This window comes from Ptiloglossa arizonensis, chromosome 5, assembly GCF_051014685.1.
Source record: "Ptiloglossa arizonensis isolate GNS036 chromosome 5, iyPtiAriz1_principal, whole genome shotgun sequence".
Classification (NCBI taxonomy): Eukaryota; Metazoa; Arthropoda; class Insecta; order Hymenoptera; family Colletidae; genus Ptiloglossa; species Ptiloglossa arizonensis.
In genome coordinates this window covers 12,130,995-12,146,023 of record NC_135052.1, presented here as the reverse complement: position 1 = coordinate 12,146,023, position 15,029 = coordinate 12,130,995, and the positions used below count along the sequence as shown (strand labels likewise).

The 15,029-nt window shown below is 33.1% G+C and overlaps 3 protein-coding genes across 5 annotated transcripts; 1 reads left to right on the top strand and 2 right to left on the bottom strand.

Annotated features, from left to right (window-relative positions):
* Nucleotides 1–3,702: 3,702 nt before the first annotated feature.
* LOC143147094 (CXXC-type zinc finger protein 1) lies at nt 3,703–6,925 on the bottom strand. Its single transcript, XM_076312023.1, has 6 exons — nt 6,776–6,925; nt 6,267–6,388; nt 6,093–6,183; nt 5,802–6,022; nt 4,813–5,389; nt 3,703–4,737 (listed from the first exon to the last, which is right to left on the bottom strand). Exons 1-6 carry the CDS (start codon nt 6,803–6,805, stop codon nt 4,222–4,224), a joined length of 1,557 nt encoding a protein of 518 aa, XP_076168138.1. The 5' UTR covers nt 6,806–6,925; the 3' UTR covers nt 3,703–4,221.
* On the bottom strand, nt 6,776–14,327 carry Mgat1 (alpha-1,3-mannosyl-glycoprotein 2-beta-N-acetylglucosaminyltransferase). 3 transcript variants are annotated; one of them, XM_076312026.1, is made up of 11 exons: nt 13,912–14,327; nt 13,395–13,522; nt 13,213–13,318; nt 12,984–13,135; nt 12,671–12,901; nt 12,450–12,588; nt 12,137–12,365; nt 11,961–12,065; nt 11,790–11,880; nt 11,614–11,709; nt 6,776–10,405 (listed from the first exon to the last, which is right to left on the bottom strand). In XM_076312026.1, exons 2-11 carry the CDS (start codon nt 13,497–13,499, stop codon nt 10,292–10,294), a joined length of 1,368 nt encoding a protein of 455 aa, XP_076168141.1. In that variant the 5' UTR covers nt 13,500–13,522; nt 13,912–14,327; the 3' UTR covers nt 6,776–10,291. The 3 variants fall into 3 exon arrangements, with proteins under 3 accessions (XP_076168141.1, XP_076168139.1, XP_076168140.1); XM_076312024.1 differs by having other exon boundaries at nt 11,539–11,709; nt 13,912–14,315; XM_076312025.1 differs by lacking the exon at nt 13,912–14,327 and adding an exon at nt 13,691–13,887 and having other exon boundaries at nt 11,539–11,709.
* Nucleotides 7,576–8,905, top strand: Nd-19 (NADH dehydrogenase [ubiquinone] 1 alpha subcomplex subunit 8). Its single transcript, XM_076312036.1, has 3 exons — nt 7,576–7,838; nt 8,173–8,348; nt 8,497–8,905. The coding sequence occupies exons 1-3, from the start codon at nt 7,710–7,712 to the stop codon at nt 8,714–8,716; spliced, it is 525 nt and encodes a 174-aa protein (XP_076168151.1). The 5' UTR covers nt 7,576–7,709; the 3' UTR covers nt 8,717–8,905.
* Nucleotides 14,328–15,029: the final 702 nt, after the last annotated feature.

Here is a 15,029-nt window from a genome sequence, read left to right as displayed (position 1 = left end):
GAAATGTGCCACTGCCTGCGGAACCGAAACGCCGGATGTTGACACTTTCGTACTGGCATTTAACGTACGCTGCAATTTCTCTTGATTTTACGCTCCCCCGTTGTTCGATAATCGCGTTTCCGTGTCTTAAATCCCGTGCGTCGATATTCTTTCCATTATCGATTTCTTCTTCCGAGCAGTGCTGTACGCCGAGCGTCACCAAACTTAATCGTCGAAATTCGTTTAAAAACGCTGATAGGAAAAAATCGACGCACACTATACGAGAGATCGACGCTGCGTCTAATGACGAAAAGTTGAATGACGTTAATCGCGTCCTTGTACCATAAGCAATAAAAAAGAAAAAAAAAGTAAGAACGATATGCGAGACGATTCGAAGATCGATACCGTCGATCGATAACGCTGCAATATTTTACTGCTAGATCGATCTTTGTCGCTCGAAGTAGCGACGAAAGGGTTCTGGAGTGTGGACGAGAGGTTAGGGGGAGGGAGTGGGATTTCGCAGAGCCGTGACGAATTTTCTTAGACAAAAGCTATACCTTTAGACGCGTCGATTAACTTGTATTTAAACTATACGCGGATCTATCGAATAATTATATTTTACACACCTAGCGACGTTCATTCGCCCCGTTGTTAGAATCTTGTCGTTTATTTTAGTAAATTAAAGTACAAGATTAAGTACGATGAGATGTTGTAAGAGACAACTTCTGTAAAACGTTCAATCTTTCGCCGACACTGTCGCGTCTTCGTCATTATCCTTGCGGCCATTAGGCGAATCACCGTTCTGTGCATCCTTTCCCGCCGTTTTCGTGACCACCGACCGTTCAACATCGATATATTTATCGATCGTCGGTTGGTTGAACATTCTTCGGCTGTACTCTTTTGGAACTTCGATCGCAACGATCGGTAATCACCATCGATTATCCTCGTTTCGTGAAAGTCGCAAAAGGAGACGGGAAAGAAGGAAGGAGACCGATTTTCTTAGATTACGTTCGATCCGAATTTGAGAATTGAAGTTTTGAAAGAATACAGCTGTCTCTTTTCTCGCTCGAGACGTTCATTCTTTATTCTTGGATTGAAATAGGTCAAGTGAAACGTTGATATAGAATTTTGATAGAGAACAAATGTTATTGGCCGGTCAAGTAAAAACGTTATGAAATATTGAAGAATCTTTTGATATTCGAACGTCATTTTTCGAGCGAGGAAGAAGTAAAAGATGAAATCGAACAAGTTTAAAGTTTCAATAAACAGAAAAGGAAAGTTCTGTAAAGCTTTTCGATAACGTGTATATACAATCGCTCTCCATCTCTCTCTACCTGTGTTCTATTTGCATCGATTGGTTTAAAATTAAAACAGATACAATTCATCATTTTATGAGGATAACAGTGGTTGACCGGAAATTTTTGTGAAAGGTAGAGTTGAATGACAAAGTTGAATAATGACATTCTAGAGGTACAATTGTCTGAAGTTTCAAATTTGTCACAGTAAATAACTGAATGAACAACGAATTTGAAAGACAAGAATTGTAGAAAGTAACGAGGACCGCTAAAGGTCCAAATTCAAATCGTGTAATATCAATTCTTTGTTTTTTCAACATTTATTACCGATAATAGAATTTCATACATTTTTACTTTAATTATACTTCCACCATTATTGTTCGTAAATGAATTTGAATCTAAAATTTTTAATAGTTCTGGAGAATGTCATCGTTCGAACTCTTGATACACCTCTCTAAATTTCATTAAAATTCCTGAATCGCCAATCGTAGAGATCTCAATTTCTAAATCGCATTGATGTACAGGGTGGTTTAAAAATGGCGTCATAAAATTTGCAGAGGCATATTATATATTTCGTAGGAAAAGACAGTTCTAATAACATGGATCTGTGAAATTTTGTTAAATTTATATAGATTGGTTCTAAATTAATACGATAGCGATATTTAAAATCCATAATTACACCAATGCAAAAACTGTAAGAATTGCTGGAGGTGCTGAGTGTTCATTACGTTAATTAGAATTGTTTTCTTAGTCTAAAATTAGAATTTTTCTTAGCACAATACGTCCACAAATTTTGTAACATTTTTTAAACGCTCCGTAATTTAAAAAACGATACTTCAACATTTCATTTTCGAATACTTAAGCCAGGCATGTCCGAACTAAGCTTCAAAGTTATCGTCACTCTATTTCGTTTCCATGATATCATAACGTCGGTTGGTACCATGCCCAGTGCGAATGCCTTCAGCAAAAATTAGCATCTCTATCGTCTTTTATTTTGTATAAAATATTCACTAGAAGCAAGAATGTACCACTTCGTTACAAGCCACGTAAAGATTGGCTCCATCATGGGCATGCCTGCCTTAAACAATCTAAATTGTGCCTAACTCTTGTAGCTTCGTTTTGCTGATTTTTTATTTTTCTAATTTCAAAAGAATGCAGCCGTTGTTAATCGCGGGGCCGTTAAACGGCTGGAATTTTGAGTCGATAATCGATCGTTATTAGTGGATCCAGAGCGACACGAGAAAACTCACCATTTGCGGTTGGGACCAAGTCTCGACGATCGTCAAGAATAATTAGAATTCCTTTCGGCTGCTTAGTCGTGTCTCGTCGTTTCGAATAAATACGTAAATCCTATAGATACCAAATGTCGTGCACGCGCTCAGAGCCGAGATACGAAATAATACTTAATTATACAATATCTCCGTCGTTTTCTTCGACGACTGGATTTCCAGGCCATCGATCGACGCTTTTCGCCAATCACATGGAAGCCGGTGGCAGATAATGACAGCTGATAGTGTCAATAATGCACATTATCCAGCTTGCGAGTAAGTCCTTGAAGCGTACATGTTTTATGTGAACATGAGAACAAGGTGAAGGGTATTATTAGTCAAGAAAAGTGAAAAGGAAAGGAGTAAAGATGATGAAACTACATTCTGTGTAAGATACAATTCATCTGTTGTGCGAGAAAGAAGAAAAGAGAAATGCAGTGAAGGAAATCGAAGAACTGAATCTACATCTAAGCCTTCATTTCCAAATAAAAGAAAACCTAGAGTTACGCAGATTGTTTTTTGCAAACATATTGAGCGCAACACTTGGCAAACACTAAATATGTTAAGCTAGTTATTTATAGAAAGTTTGACCCGAACGTTTTGGGGGGTATTCGAGTTTAATTCCATTGTCGATGGGCTATGCCAGTACTGATGCTGAGAGGAAGTGAGAGCGTGCGTTTTAATTCTTACAGTTTGCATCAAAGACATACATAAGCAAGAGAAAAGGTACGACATGTATAAATATATATATAAATGAAGAAATACATATGTGTATATATATATTATATATGTATATGTATATACATATATTATATGTGTATACATCACACACACATACACACAACAACAACACACATATATAAACTGGAGAGTTGTACTGTGCCAGAATATGTAATATCCTGTGTTATGATTGGAAATTGTTGTAATTCAAAAGTATTTTGAGAATATCCTTTCTAGCGACGAGTCGGAACTTAACTGGTTAAAATTAAGCAAGTAATATATTTATTGAAGTTAAAGTGTGGTAAATTTTAGAAACGTTGGAATTATGTTTCATATAACAAGTTATTGATTTGTTTCACATGTGCAATCATATAATGTGAAATGATATATTGTGAACACTAAAATAGGTAATGGAAAATTATATTATGAATTTGAATTTACAAAAGTTTAATTGAACGTTATAAATAAAGAGAAATACACAATTATACAGAGTTAGGGTAAAACGATTCTTGCTACTTGCTGCTATTCATAACTAACACCCTCAATTTCAAGTTTGTCACCGTCAATCTTAAAACAAACCTAACTATAATATAATAGGATATTTTATTTACTAAATAGTACCTTGAACCCCCATACTTCTAGCATCAATACTTTAGTAATTCTCTCTTTTCATTAATTTCTCTTTAATTATTGTTGCATGATACATCAATTTCAAATAAACACTCATTATCTTCAACAATTCAGTTTCAATTCATTCAAAAGCAACTTTTTATAATTTTTATCAATACATATTTTATACATATTTATCAAGATATTTCTAATATGACCATGAAACAAGTCACTTTTCATTAATATAACACTGTACAATATATCTAAACGAACATACTGAACGTGTTGCAAAGATGTGCTAGAAGACTTGATACACTATCAATTATAAAAATCATGAAAAGCAAACACAATCACTGTTCCACGGGTTGCTCTTTTTGGAGCAAGCCGTACCTACGATGGAGTTCTTCCTCCATAGCTTCTAACTGTTCTCTATTCTGTTCTTGTGTCATTTGTTCCATCAGTTCGTGATTGTAAGTGGAGTGCAGCATTAAGGCCAGTACACCAGCACGAGTCGCCATGTTCGCTCTAATTTGCCTTTCTTGTTCGACAAGTTCGTCTATCTTCAGCCATTGTCTCACTCTTTCCATGTCGATCTCTGCTCGTCGCAGCTTTTCCCAAACATAATGCTTCACGCAACTTTTTTTTGGGGCCCGACAGAACTCGCCGGTTGTGTCGAACACATTCGTAACCAACGGACAACCGCACACTTCCGTTTCAGTAATTTTCGGATCTTTACAATGTTCTGGACAAAGGACACGCAATCTTTTGCAGTAAGTCCGATTTGCAGGGTTATAGAAATCACAAAACATCACTTGTCCTTCAATGCGTGTCTTAAAGATGGAACCAAAAGATGCTTGAGATTCATACTAGAAAAAATGTATAATTATATAATTGAATTAATGAAGGGATGAATGACTGTGTTAGTATTATCATTGAGTTACCTTATTGAAACATTTTTCCATATGTTTAATAGCAGTCCTTGAATGAATTTCATGCCCACATGTAATACAATACATGCTCATTTCAGTGTCATCATTATCATCCACCTCAGCTTGTGGATCGATTGTCGCGTGCTTCGCTCGTTCAATAACCCTATCCAATTCTGCATGCCTCTTATCCAGTTCCTGCAATATTCTTCTGACATCATGTTGTTGCTTTCTAACTGACTCTAAAGCCCTTCTATTATTCTGTTCCGCAATGCATGGTGTCAATGACCATTCTTGTATCCGTTGTGGTAGTACTTGGTAAATTCTATTTGTTGCTAATTTTAGACCGCATTCATCAGAACAATACTTGCTGCCAGGTCGTGATTGTTTAGTGCAGGCTGGCCCGTAACAGTGTCTTGGCACTTCTAGATGTTCATTCCTTTCATTACTTGAATCCCTCTTACGTTTTTTGATGAATTTTGAACTTTTATTGAAGCTCTTTGAGGGCTTTAATGGATCACCCAACACTCGACAAGTTCTTTGTATACATCTAAGCTTTAATCGTACTGAAGGTCCAAATTTTTTCAAATGTCTAGCAGTTAAACAATAATTAAGTAGTATGAAACTAGATAAAGTATTTATTTGTTGAAAACTGAGTACTGTCCCCATTATTTTTTATTCACTCATAAGGAACTGAAAGTAAGCAAGGAACAATACAAGATGGACAAAGAATTGATGCTTTGTTTCACTTCATCTTTTGGACACCTGATACTCCTTACTTCATCTACAATAATACTTAATACTTTACCTATCCCTTATCATTTCCTATTCACTTGCAATCCCTTTGCCTCATTCTTACTTTCAACAAAAAAAAGTGAGAAACAACCATTCAATGAACGAGTTCTCTTTACATTATATAGTACATGCCAGTTCTATGTCATAAGCTCTCAACAAATAAATACAGTAGTTATAATTTCACTGATTTGTATTAACATTATTATTACCTGCATGCATCACATTTTCCACAGTTTTCAATTCTAAGACAGCCTGTGCATTCTCCACAACGTTTTGATGATTTTTTTACTACTGTCGGATCCCAAGGTGCATCATACTCGTATCTATGAGCTTGCTCTTTTTCTTTATGTTTCTTGTACTTTCGATCTTCCTGATCTGTCTTTCGAGGTTTATAACGTGTTATTAATGTTGGATCTTCTTCTCTGCAACGCTAAAAATGTACCTCTTTAATGTAATCTAGTAAACAAAGATTATTTACACCCATTGGATCAATTTCTTACAATACAAAAGAATTGTTTTATGTGCTTGGCATCTTTTTCTGTTATGTTTATGCAATCACCGTGATACCATTCTTCACATGCATCACATCCTCTACAATTAAAATATCTCAATTAATATTTATGAGTAATAAATAAAGAAGATAATTTAATATAAAAATTATGCTTATTATTTACATCATGAAACGTGAGCTATCAGAGCTTCTACAAATACAATAGGCTTGTCCATCCTGTTTCAATAAAGTGGCTATTTTGCTTTTCCTCTCTGGTAACATAAACTGTTTTGCTATTTCTTCTTTCTATAAAATATAATTTCACTTTCATAAATACACTTTATAATCATCAAAAACTGTTTGATTCTTTGAAATAATATCAATATCAAAACCCAGTTTATGTAAGCAGCACTTGATATGGCATAATTGTATTTTAGAAACTGAAAACGATCTTGTTTAAATCGCCCGCTATAATTGTTAATATCTTCAAATTGATACTTCAATGTCAAACAATAAGTTTACATCCATAACTGAAAATATGACTAAAAATTTCATTTTGTTTGATAATTTTGTAAATTGATTAAAATATCGTTGCTTGTACACAGTGTGCATTGAATTAAAAATTTACACACATCTAAAACTACATTTAATTGAAAAGTGACATACATATGTATATCAAACTTGAATACATACCGACAAATTCTGCTGTCTTTTATCAGCCATAGCTGTATATTATTACTTAAAAAAATATTCCTAAAACTTGTGCCTCGAAGAGCTTTATTACGTGTAAAAATCGTAATTTCAATTCCAATGTAATATAACGAAACAATCCGCGGCCATATTGTGGTGCATACTGCAGCGGCGCACAACTTTTCAATTAAAATCTTTAATAACTCGTTTTGCAAGCTATAATTTTTAGTTTATTATTATAAGAATATTATACAGCATTCAATTGTTTTTAAATACAATAAAATTATTCAACAAATGAAATATATTTTCACAAAATTAAATTATCCTTATTTGCTCTACTATATCATCAGAAAAATGCAAAGATCTATGTATATTCCGACAATGCACTTTTACTAATTTAATTTCACAACAGTTCACTTTATACATTTACTAACTCGATAATATTTTTACAATAATTTAAACAAATGGAATAAATTAAAATAAAATACAATTTAGTAGAGACCCCTCAAAAAGTACCCAAAATCGGAGTCGATGCTTATACTCTTGCACTGTGACACGCATGTGCGTGTCCCGAGTGTCATATTGCCTTTTGAGGCAAATTGGTTGTATCATATTTATGGACATATTTTTATCAGCTAAAAAAATAATCTTAGAGTTTGATATACAACTTTAAATACGCCGCCATTGCTTTATAGTGAATGCATATTGTCGATAAATGTTTATCAAAATCATTTCCCCATCTAGGGACTTTAGTTTTTCTAAGATATTGTGGTCAGAATAGAATCTACAAAATCGCGAACTTAGTGACGCGGAAGAATCATATGTTCATAAACGAGTTTCGATCTCAATTATTGAGATTGTTTTAAGTCGGAAGACAGTAAGTGGTAGTGGTGTTTCTCTTGTTCTACTGTGTCTATTCATTAATAAATTCAATAATATGGTTTTGACAAAAAATACTCAATTCCCATCAGACGAAGAATTAACTGTTCAAGAAATAAATGTTAGCTGGCCATTATTACTAGCCGCTTCTGCCTACATTGGAAAGAAATGTGAATGGCCTAACAATGTAAGTTTTTCTTCTTCAGCTCTGTTTTCTCTTGGTTTCAGCTGATTCTAATTTTCGTCTTTGATTTTATTCTTGGGTTTCGTTTTCGTTCAGTTTATGAATGTTACATAACGTTTTCAAAGCTTGTGAATTGACGAAAATACAATTATTTTGTGAACTTGACAATTTACTTTGATCATTGTTATTAAAGGTTTTCAATTTATAATAAACCATTTATCATCGCCAAACTGACTATTTTGTTCAGAGTAATTTAAGACCATACATGGAGATGTTGAATTTGGAATCAGTATTTCTTCTATGTGATCACATATTATACATAGATTTTTACTTTTAGGAGTTTATGCTATGTAAACAAGAACTGAAGGATCCAAGAAAATGTATTCAAGAGGGGAAAAATGTAACTGCCTGTGCATTAAAAGTATTTCAAGGCATTAAGAAACATTGTCAGGATGATTTTAATCACTATGTGAAATGCCTCGAACAATCCTCTGCCACCCAGGAACTTTCCTTGTATGTTGTTTGTATACTGTATTTATAACTTCAATGTATATTCAGTTTATTTACATTAATTATCTTTCATAACAAGTATTAAGTTTCATAAGAGATTTCAATATACAGGGACTTGCATCTGATCATAATTATTTGAATATATGATTAGGTGCCGAAAGACACAAGGGAAAGTAGATGCTTGTGTTCTGAAGAATTTGAACATAGAACGGCCTTCTTTTGGTTATTTTTGCGAGGCTAAGGTACATAATTCACCAAGACCAGAGCCAGAAAAGCCTAAACCAAAAGAATACCCAGATGCTGTACCGCCAATACCACAAGGTCCATATCCCAAAGCAAAATATGATAACCGTCATCCATGGCTTTACTAAGCATTATTGGCTGTAAATCCATTTGTATAGTTAACAAAATACATACTGCCAACTTGAAGAAACCAGAGCTGTTACAATATTTATAGTTTCTTCATATAAGATTTACAATGAATATGAATACATGTAATTCATGCATTGAAAATTGTAGATTACAAAGAAGAAATAAATATAAATGTGTGTCAGGAATAAGTTTTGCTTTACTAAATTCAGAGGCAAAAAATGTATATTTACGAAAACATAATTTTTGTTCACACTCAATTGGATAATTATCCAAAAATGAGGCTTAATTTCAAAGTTTACTAAACATTCTCTTTAATGATGTCTTTCCAAGAATAAAATGTTTAGCAATGGAAACACATATTTGGAACACTTCATTCTCGAACATTATTTCTTAATTTAGACTAGATGAAATTGAACAGCATTATTAATATCAGCATTGTCATATGCTTTTTATTGACAGACGGTTCTTTTACCGTTGCACGGTAAAGAAATTAGAAGACAACAGTAATTAGCAACTTGTTTTATCTTCGCATATGCTTCATATTGAAACAATTCAGCGTGAAACCATTTGTGATCCAGCGAATTCGCACCTTCAGTTCTTCGGTTTATTACCCGTGAGCAAAGCACACAAAATGCAAAGTCAAACAGGAACATTATTTCTGGACTAATTTCTACCTTTGCACTTTCCATTTCTGAATTTTACACTACAAGAAATCAAAACGAGCCAAGGGGATAAAACTAGTCCAAATATGATGTCTGTTATCAAACTATGCATGTGTGATACAATATAAACATTATGTACATAGTTGCAGAATGTAGATTATTCGCGCAGTTGTTTGAAACACCACTGTTTTGAAATAACTGTAGTTTTAAAAAATTTAAGCGAGTTTCAAACAGTCTTTAAAACATCCTTGGAAGAGAAACAACTTGTTGCAAAAATTCAAACTATTCAGTATTTTGTCTAAAACTAACTTAAATGTAAGAAAAGAGCAAAAACATAGTGGCATAGATTAAATCCAATTGCACGAGTAATCCAAATCCCCTTTATCAGTCCTTTTGCATCTCGATGTACAATGCTACGCAAGTACGATGTCTATGGAATACTGTTGTCATGATTCACAATTTTCTTCTAAATCAATTATATCCACAATACATTCTTCCAATCACTTTGTTTCTTTTCTTGGCTTCCCTAATATACAAAATCCTTTTTAATACAGTCAGTCATCCAACAAACAGCTTTTAGGAACACCACACCTGCGTAACATTGCGTATACAAATAGTGGGTATGATTTTTGAGGCACTATGCAAATCTCACATCACATAACAATACACATTCCAAGTTTTGCTCACAAATTTTCTACAAGAAAAATTACAAGCAATCGTCAATGTTTCATTGATTTATCAATTCACGTTTCGTCTTGGATTCCAACTGAGGAAGTCAGCGCGGAATATTTGTAATCGATAAACGTTTATGGGCGCGCGCATAGTCAAAAATATTCACTTAGTTTTGACGAACGTCATGGAAGCAATTAACTCGTACGATCTAACAAATTCCTGGTAAGGTAAAATCTTCTGTTAGCTCCAAGTAATATCATAACCATTCCAATTTGCATTGGGTGCTAAATGTACTCTTCTTGCTTTGTAGAAAAAAGTAACTACCCCACGGTATCCAGTTCTGGGTACACCACTCTACAACAAAGCAAGAATATTTGATAATTTGGATTGTAAGGATTTCTTTGATTGAAATTTAAGTGCTACAGATATTCTGAGGCTTACTACATAAGTCTATTTTATCTTGTTTTCTCTTGTCAAAACTTTTTTCTCTCTACCCAACGTTATCATTTTTCTTTTCATCACTATAGATGATAAATGGGTCTTTAATTATTTTATATAAAATAACTTCTTTGTCACTGAATGATAGAATATATATGCATTTAGAGACAATGGCTAAATAATTCACACAGGTAATTTGATATGCATCAGATTCAAATCCCCATGAGGTTATCAGGTAAGGCATTTCTATTTTTAAATACATTATCTCAAGATCCCATAAATATTGTAAAATTGTTAACAACAACATTTTTGAAGATTTTGTATATAATATTCATGACCCATCAATATATTTCTATTTCAAATATATTTATTGTTAATATTGACTTTATCTCCCAAAATTAAATTTTTGAATATTTCTACTCTTAAATTCATGTGCTAAAATTATCATTATGTTTGTTCATTGCAACTTCCTCTAAAATTTTGAAGAATAAAATTATTCTAAAAAAAGACTTAAAGCTGTATTTTTATGATCTATTTTGTTTACATCTAAAAAACACTTCAAGCTACTTTTTAATTATGATTGATGTATAATTAATATACTATTAACCATTTAACACAATATCAACCTTTCAAACTTTTTCTTTCCCTTGAATGTTAAATCACTTGAGAAAAAGTAGTAGGTAGTGACATAACTTTAATTGTATCAATTCTGAAGACATGATTGATGTATTTCACATTTTTACATCCAATTTATAGTGTGAAGGTGTACTGTAGTGATTGTTAATTGCTAAACATTTCCAAACCTCAGTACATCCATCAAAATTAGAAAATAAATTTATTATGAAAACATTTCTTTCAATGCTCTAATTTTTTTAATATCTCAATTTGCGAAATGATACAATTAAAAATTTGATGAACAACTTAAAAGTGAATAATTTTTTTGAATATTTGACTACTGAAATTTATTTTAAAAAACTGGATCTCCTTTGAAGTAGCATAAGTATTTGAGAGATAATAATTTTGTGTGATTTAATAAGATTAGTAATTACCCTAAAGTCATCCATCAATCCAAATTGCTTAGCAGTGTTTTTATACGCTTGGCGAGAGTAATAAGGTATTCGTACCGCGCCTGGTGCCACCACCTTTTCGTTCTTCAATTCCGAAAAACTGACCACCGTTGATTGGTACACATCATTGACAAAATTTATGTCATAATTGTCCTGCAGAATTTCTTTTATGAAAACCAATCCAGACACAGCAATTCCTTAGTACAATTTCAGTAGTATATTAGTGTTCTTACTTTTAACAAGTATGTTAAGTTCATCTTGGTAAAATGCACATATTCAGTATTCAACTTGATATATTTTAAATGCCTTTCATAGAACATTCCACTGTAAATGAAAAAACAATGAAATATAAGCATATCTTTTTGTCTATTATCTTGTACGTTTTATAAAATTGTAGTACGTACTTGCTTACACCAGTTTTACCGAATGTTCTCGTTCTAGAGATTTCCGGTCGGATACAGGCACGATTTCGACGTTGTTCGGGTTGTCTTATCCAATCGTCCCAATATCTATTAGATTAAAAAAAAATTACGAACTTAAGTTTTGGTGTTTTGAAATAATAAATAAACCTTGTAATTACGATTTGGGCCATTTTGGTGAAAGTTCTGCCCACAATTGACGTGTCAACATCCAACCCAATCCAGGAAAAAAGTCTGTCCTATATAAGACATCTGCTGCATTCTGGTCAACCAAACCAGCTTTACCATTGTCATTCCATGCTGATACGCACCACAGGGAATTATCGGATACTAGTAAAGGATATGTGCCCAGAAAATATTCAAAAAAATCCGGGGCTATATCTAAATCATCTAAAATAAAAAAGAATTAATTTTGCATACAAAAAAGGTTAATACAATTTAGAAGAAATGGTAATGATACTACAAGGTCTCTACCTTCAACTATTATCACAGTATCATATCCAAGTTGAAAGAAGACGTGATTGAGAGCCCATCCATAGTGGCGAGCGATTTTGAAGTAGCCTTTAAACTTTTTTTCTTTCGGCGGCACTTCAACATCCGATTGATCTGGTTGCTAGAACACATTATTTATCATTGTCAGTCTACTTAAGAACAAAATAGCTGATTGTTAAAATTTAGTATGTAGAATATTATACCTGTATATGCATTATTTGACTCCCGTATTTGGCAATTACTTCAGCAGTTTGACGGTGTTGGCAATCTTCTGAGACAATAATTGGAAACTGGTCTATGCTGGGTCTGTAATGTATCAATTGATCCAAACATCTTTGTACAGTAACTCGATTGCAAGAGAATACCAAAACTGGTATTATTGGAGATCCATCTGGTAGTTTCCCTTTTGTAGGAACATTGTGAGAGGTTTCACTCTATTTGAAAAAAGAAATGTAGAAATTACAAACATTCTAAGTCTTTGTTTTGAGTTGTATAAAAAAACTTATGATACTTTACAGAATGTGTTAATTCTGGTTGCAAAGGTTGAGCATTTTTATTATTATTTTCTGTACTTTTTCCCTCTTTCTCAAGAAGAATTTTAGTCTGGTTAACACGATTCGTATTCTTCTGCTTTTCATCTGCATTTGCATTTGCAGTGTCTAACTTCTCTGTTTATTACAAAAAATGTTTGAAATACTGTGCAAATAATTATATTCATCAAAATTTTAATCTTACAAAGACATACTTTTACGTTGCTTATCTTCTTTAATATCTTGAAGAAGCTCTTGATTCAGTGCTATTTCTTGCTTTATTCTCCTTTCCAATTTGCTAATTTGATTGGACACTCTAGCCTAAAAATTATAATAAGTTATCACAATGATGAACTTTTATTCTGTAAAACTTAAATGTTTAAATTAACGTACTTACCGTGTCCCTTTCCTTGTTTGCTGGCTGATCAGAAATCAAAAAGTATATAATCAAACCCCACAGGACCAAAGAGCCAAAGATAACACTAACTGACCTGTTCCGCATGGCAGAACCAGGTGTCACCTCATCTAGAATGTAAAATACACAAGGTTTTAAATCAAAATATATCTTGAATCAGAACTTGAGTTTAACTAATGAAATCTTTACAAGCAAGAAAAACAAAAATATTGTCGACCGACAGTGGACACACATTTTATCGCTTATTTTCTTTCAGATTAGATTAGTTTTTAGAATACCTGAAATTGTTACTAAAATGTTGAATATAAAATAGATTTCAACGGGTCAGTTCTACGAGCTAAAGAGAACCGAAACTTTAAATCGATTTGTCCATGTATTATCAGAAGATATTTCGCTACATTATAGTTTTTACTTTCAATCAATCAAATGAACGATCCGCTTTCGTATGCGCGGGAGAGACGCTGAAATCTTCTCGTTTGTCGAGTCCGAGGTTACGTACCATTATGAGATCCACGTAATCGCTGGTCGAGTGTCACTACGCGAGAACGTACATTTTTGTACACGTAAGCTGCAGTCAACTCACAATCTCGCTATCTCTTGATTGATAATTTTGCGAAGAAGAGTGCACGCGTCTGTAACTCGACAAATCGTCGAGACAAATCTAAATTAAATCATAAAGTCTCGCGCGTTGACAGTGCGTCGCAAACTCCATTGTTTGAGCTACGCGGCGGACGCGGAGAAAATCTGTCCGAGAGGGAAAGCATTGCTTCCCCTTATGAAAATACCTGCAGATCCTTAATCTCAACCGTTCGGTGAAGCACATAGAATTTACGTGCGGTGACACCTACGTAATTAACTACACTTGCACCAGATGGCTACATGATTTGTTATCTCTCTAAAAGTTTTTAATAAACATTAAATTTAAACTAGAATGGCCTCGAAAATCATGCAACCAATTATGTGGGCTGGTCAAATATAATTTCAGATACTTTCTTTATTTGTTTTAATCATTTCTAATATTAATTGTTAAGAAAATTGCACGAAATATAAAAAATTTGTTTCCATTAGCTTTATTCTTTGTAAAATATCAATTTACAATACTCTGCCCAATATGTAATATTCTTCAGTTGCGTTGTTTATAATATTTCTATTACAAACAAGGTATAGAATAATAGGCGGTGCAACCAATGCTAATTCGTGTTACGTAGTTAGGGCACAGACAATATACAGGATAGAAGTCGCAAGCAATGATTTTTCGTGTCACAGGAATCAAGACTCGAAAATCCCCTTATGTGTCCTTTCCAATATTATCGATTTGGACTAGAATGAAATTCAATGCTATTAGATGTAAAAATTAAAATTAAGCGTGACGAGAATTAATTGTTAGTAATCAGAATCATTATGAAACTCTCGTGTTCCATACGTAACAAATAATTTTATCGTTGAACTAAAAAATAAGTATTATTTTGTCTAGTTATATTATTCGAATAAACATTTATCTAGATAAACTTTCAATCATTGTAAAGGAACACGACGAGTAACAAGTAATACATATCAATTATTTAAACAAAACATTTCCTGTGGATAATTATCTGAATAAAAATTTATTCAAAGTTT

What these genes read in the sequence shown, in the direction of transcription:
- Mgat1 (XM_076312024.1), bottom strand. Translation starts at nt 13,499, where the DNA reads ATGCGGAACAGGTCAGTTAGTGTTATCTTTGGCTCTTTGGTCCTGTGG. An exon ending in CAAACAAGGAAAGGGACACG is followed by an intron (nt 13,319 to 13,394) that starts GTAAGTACGTTA and finishes TATAATTTTTAG; the next exon opens with GCTAGAGTGTCCAATCAAAT. An exon ending in TACTGTGATAATAGTTGAAG is followed by an intron (nt 12,366 to 12,449) that starts GTAGAGACCTTG and finishes TTTTTATTTTAG; the next exon opens with ATGATTTAGATATAGCCCCG.
- Nd-19 (XM_076312036.1), top strand. Translation starts at nt 7,710, where the DNA reads ATGGTTTTGACAAAAAATACTCAATTCCCATCAGACGAAGAATTAACT. An exon ending in AATGTGAATGGCCTAACAAT is followed by an intron (nt 7,839 to 8,172) that starts GTAAGTTTTTCT and finishes TTTTACTTTTAG; the next exon opens with GAGTTTATGCTATGTAAACA. An exon ending in GCCACCCAGGAACTTTCCTT is followed by an intron (nt 8,349 to 8,496) that starts GTATGTTGTTTG and finishes ATATATGATTAG; the next exon opens with GTGCCGAAAGACACAAGGGA.
- LOC143147094 (XM_076312023.1), bottom strand. Translation starts at nt 6,805, where the DNA reads ATGGCTGATAAAAGACAGCAGAATTTGTCG. An exon ending in AAAGACAGCAGAATTTGTCG is followed by an intron (nt 6,389 to 6,775) that starts GTATGTATTCAA and finishes TATATTTTATAG; the next exon opens with AAAGAAGAAATAGCAAAACA. An exon ending in GATAGCTCACGTTTCATGAT is followed by an intron (nt 6,184 to 6,266) that starts GTAAATAATAAG and finishes TTTTAATTGTAG; the next exon opens with AGGATGTGATGCATGTGAAG.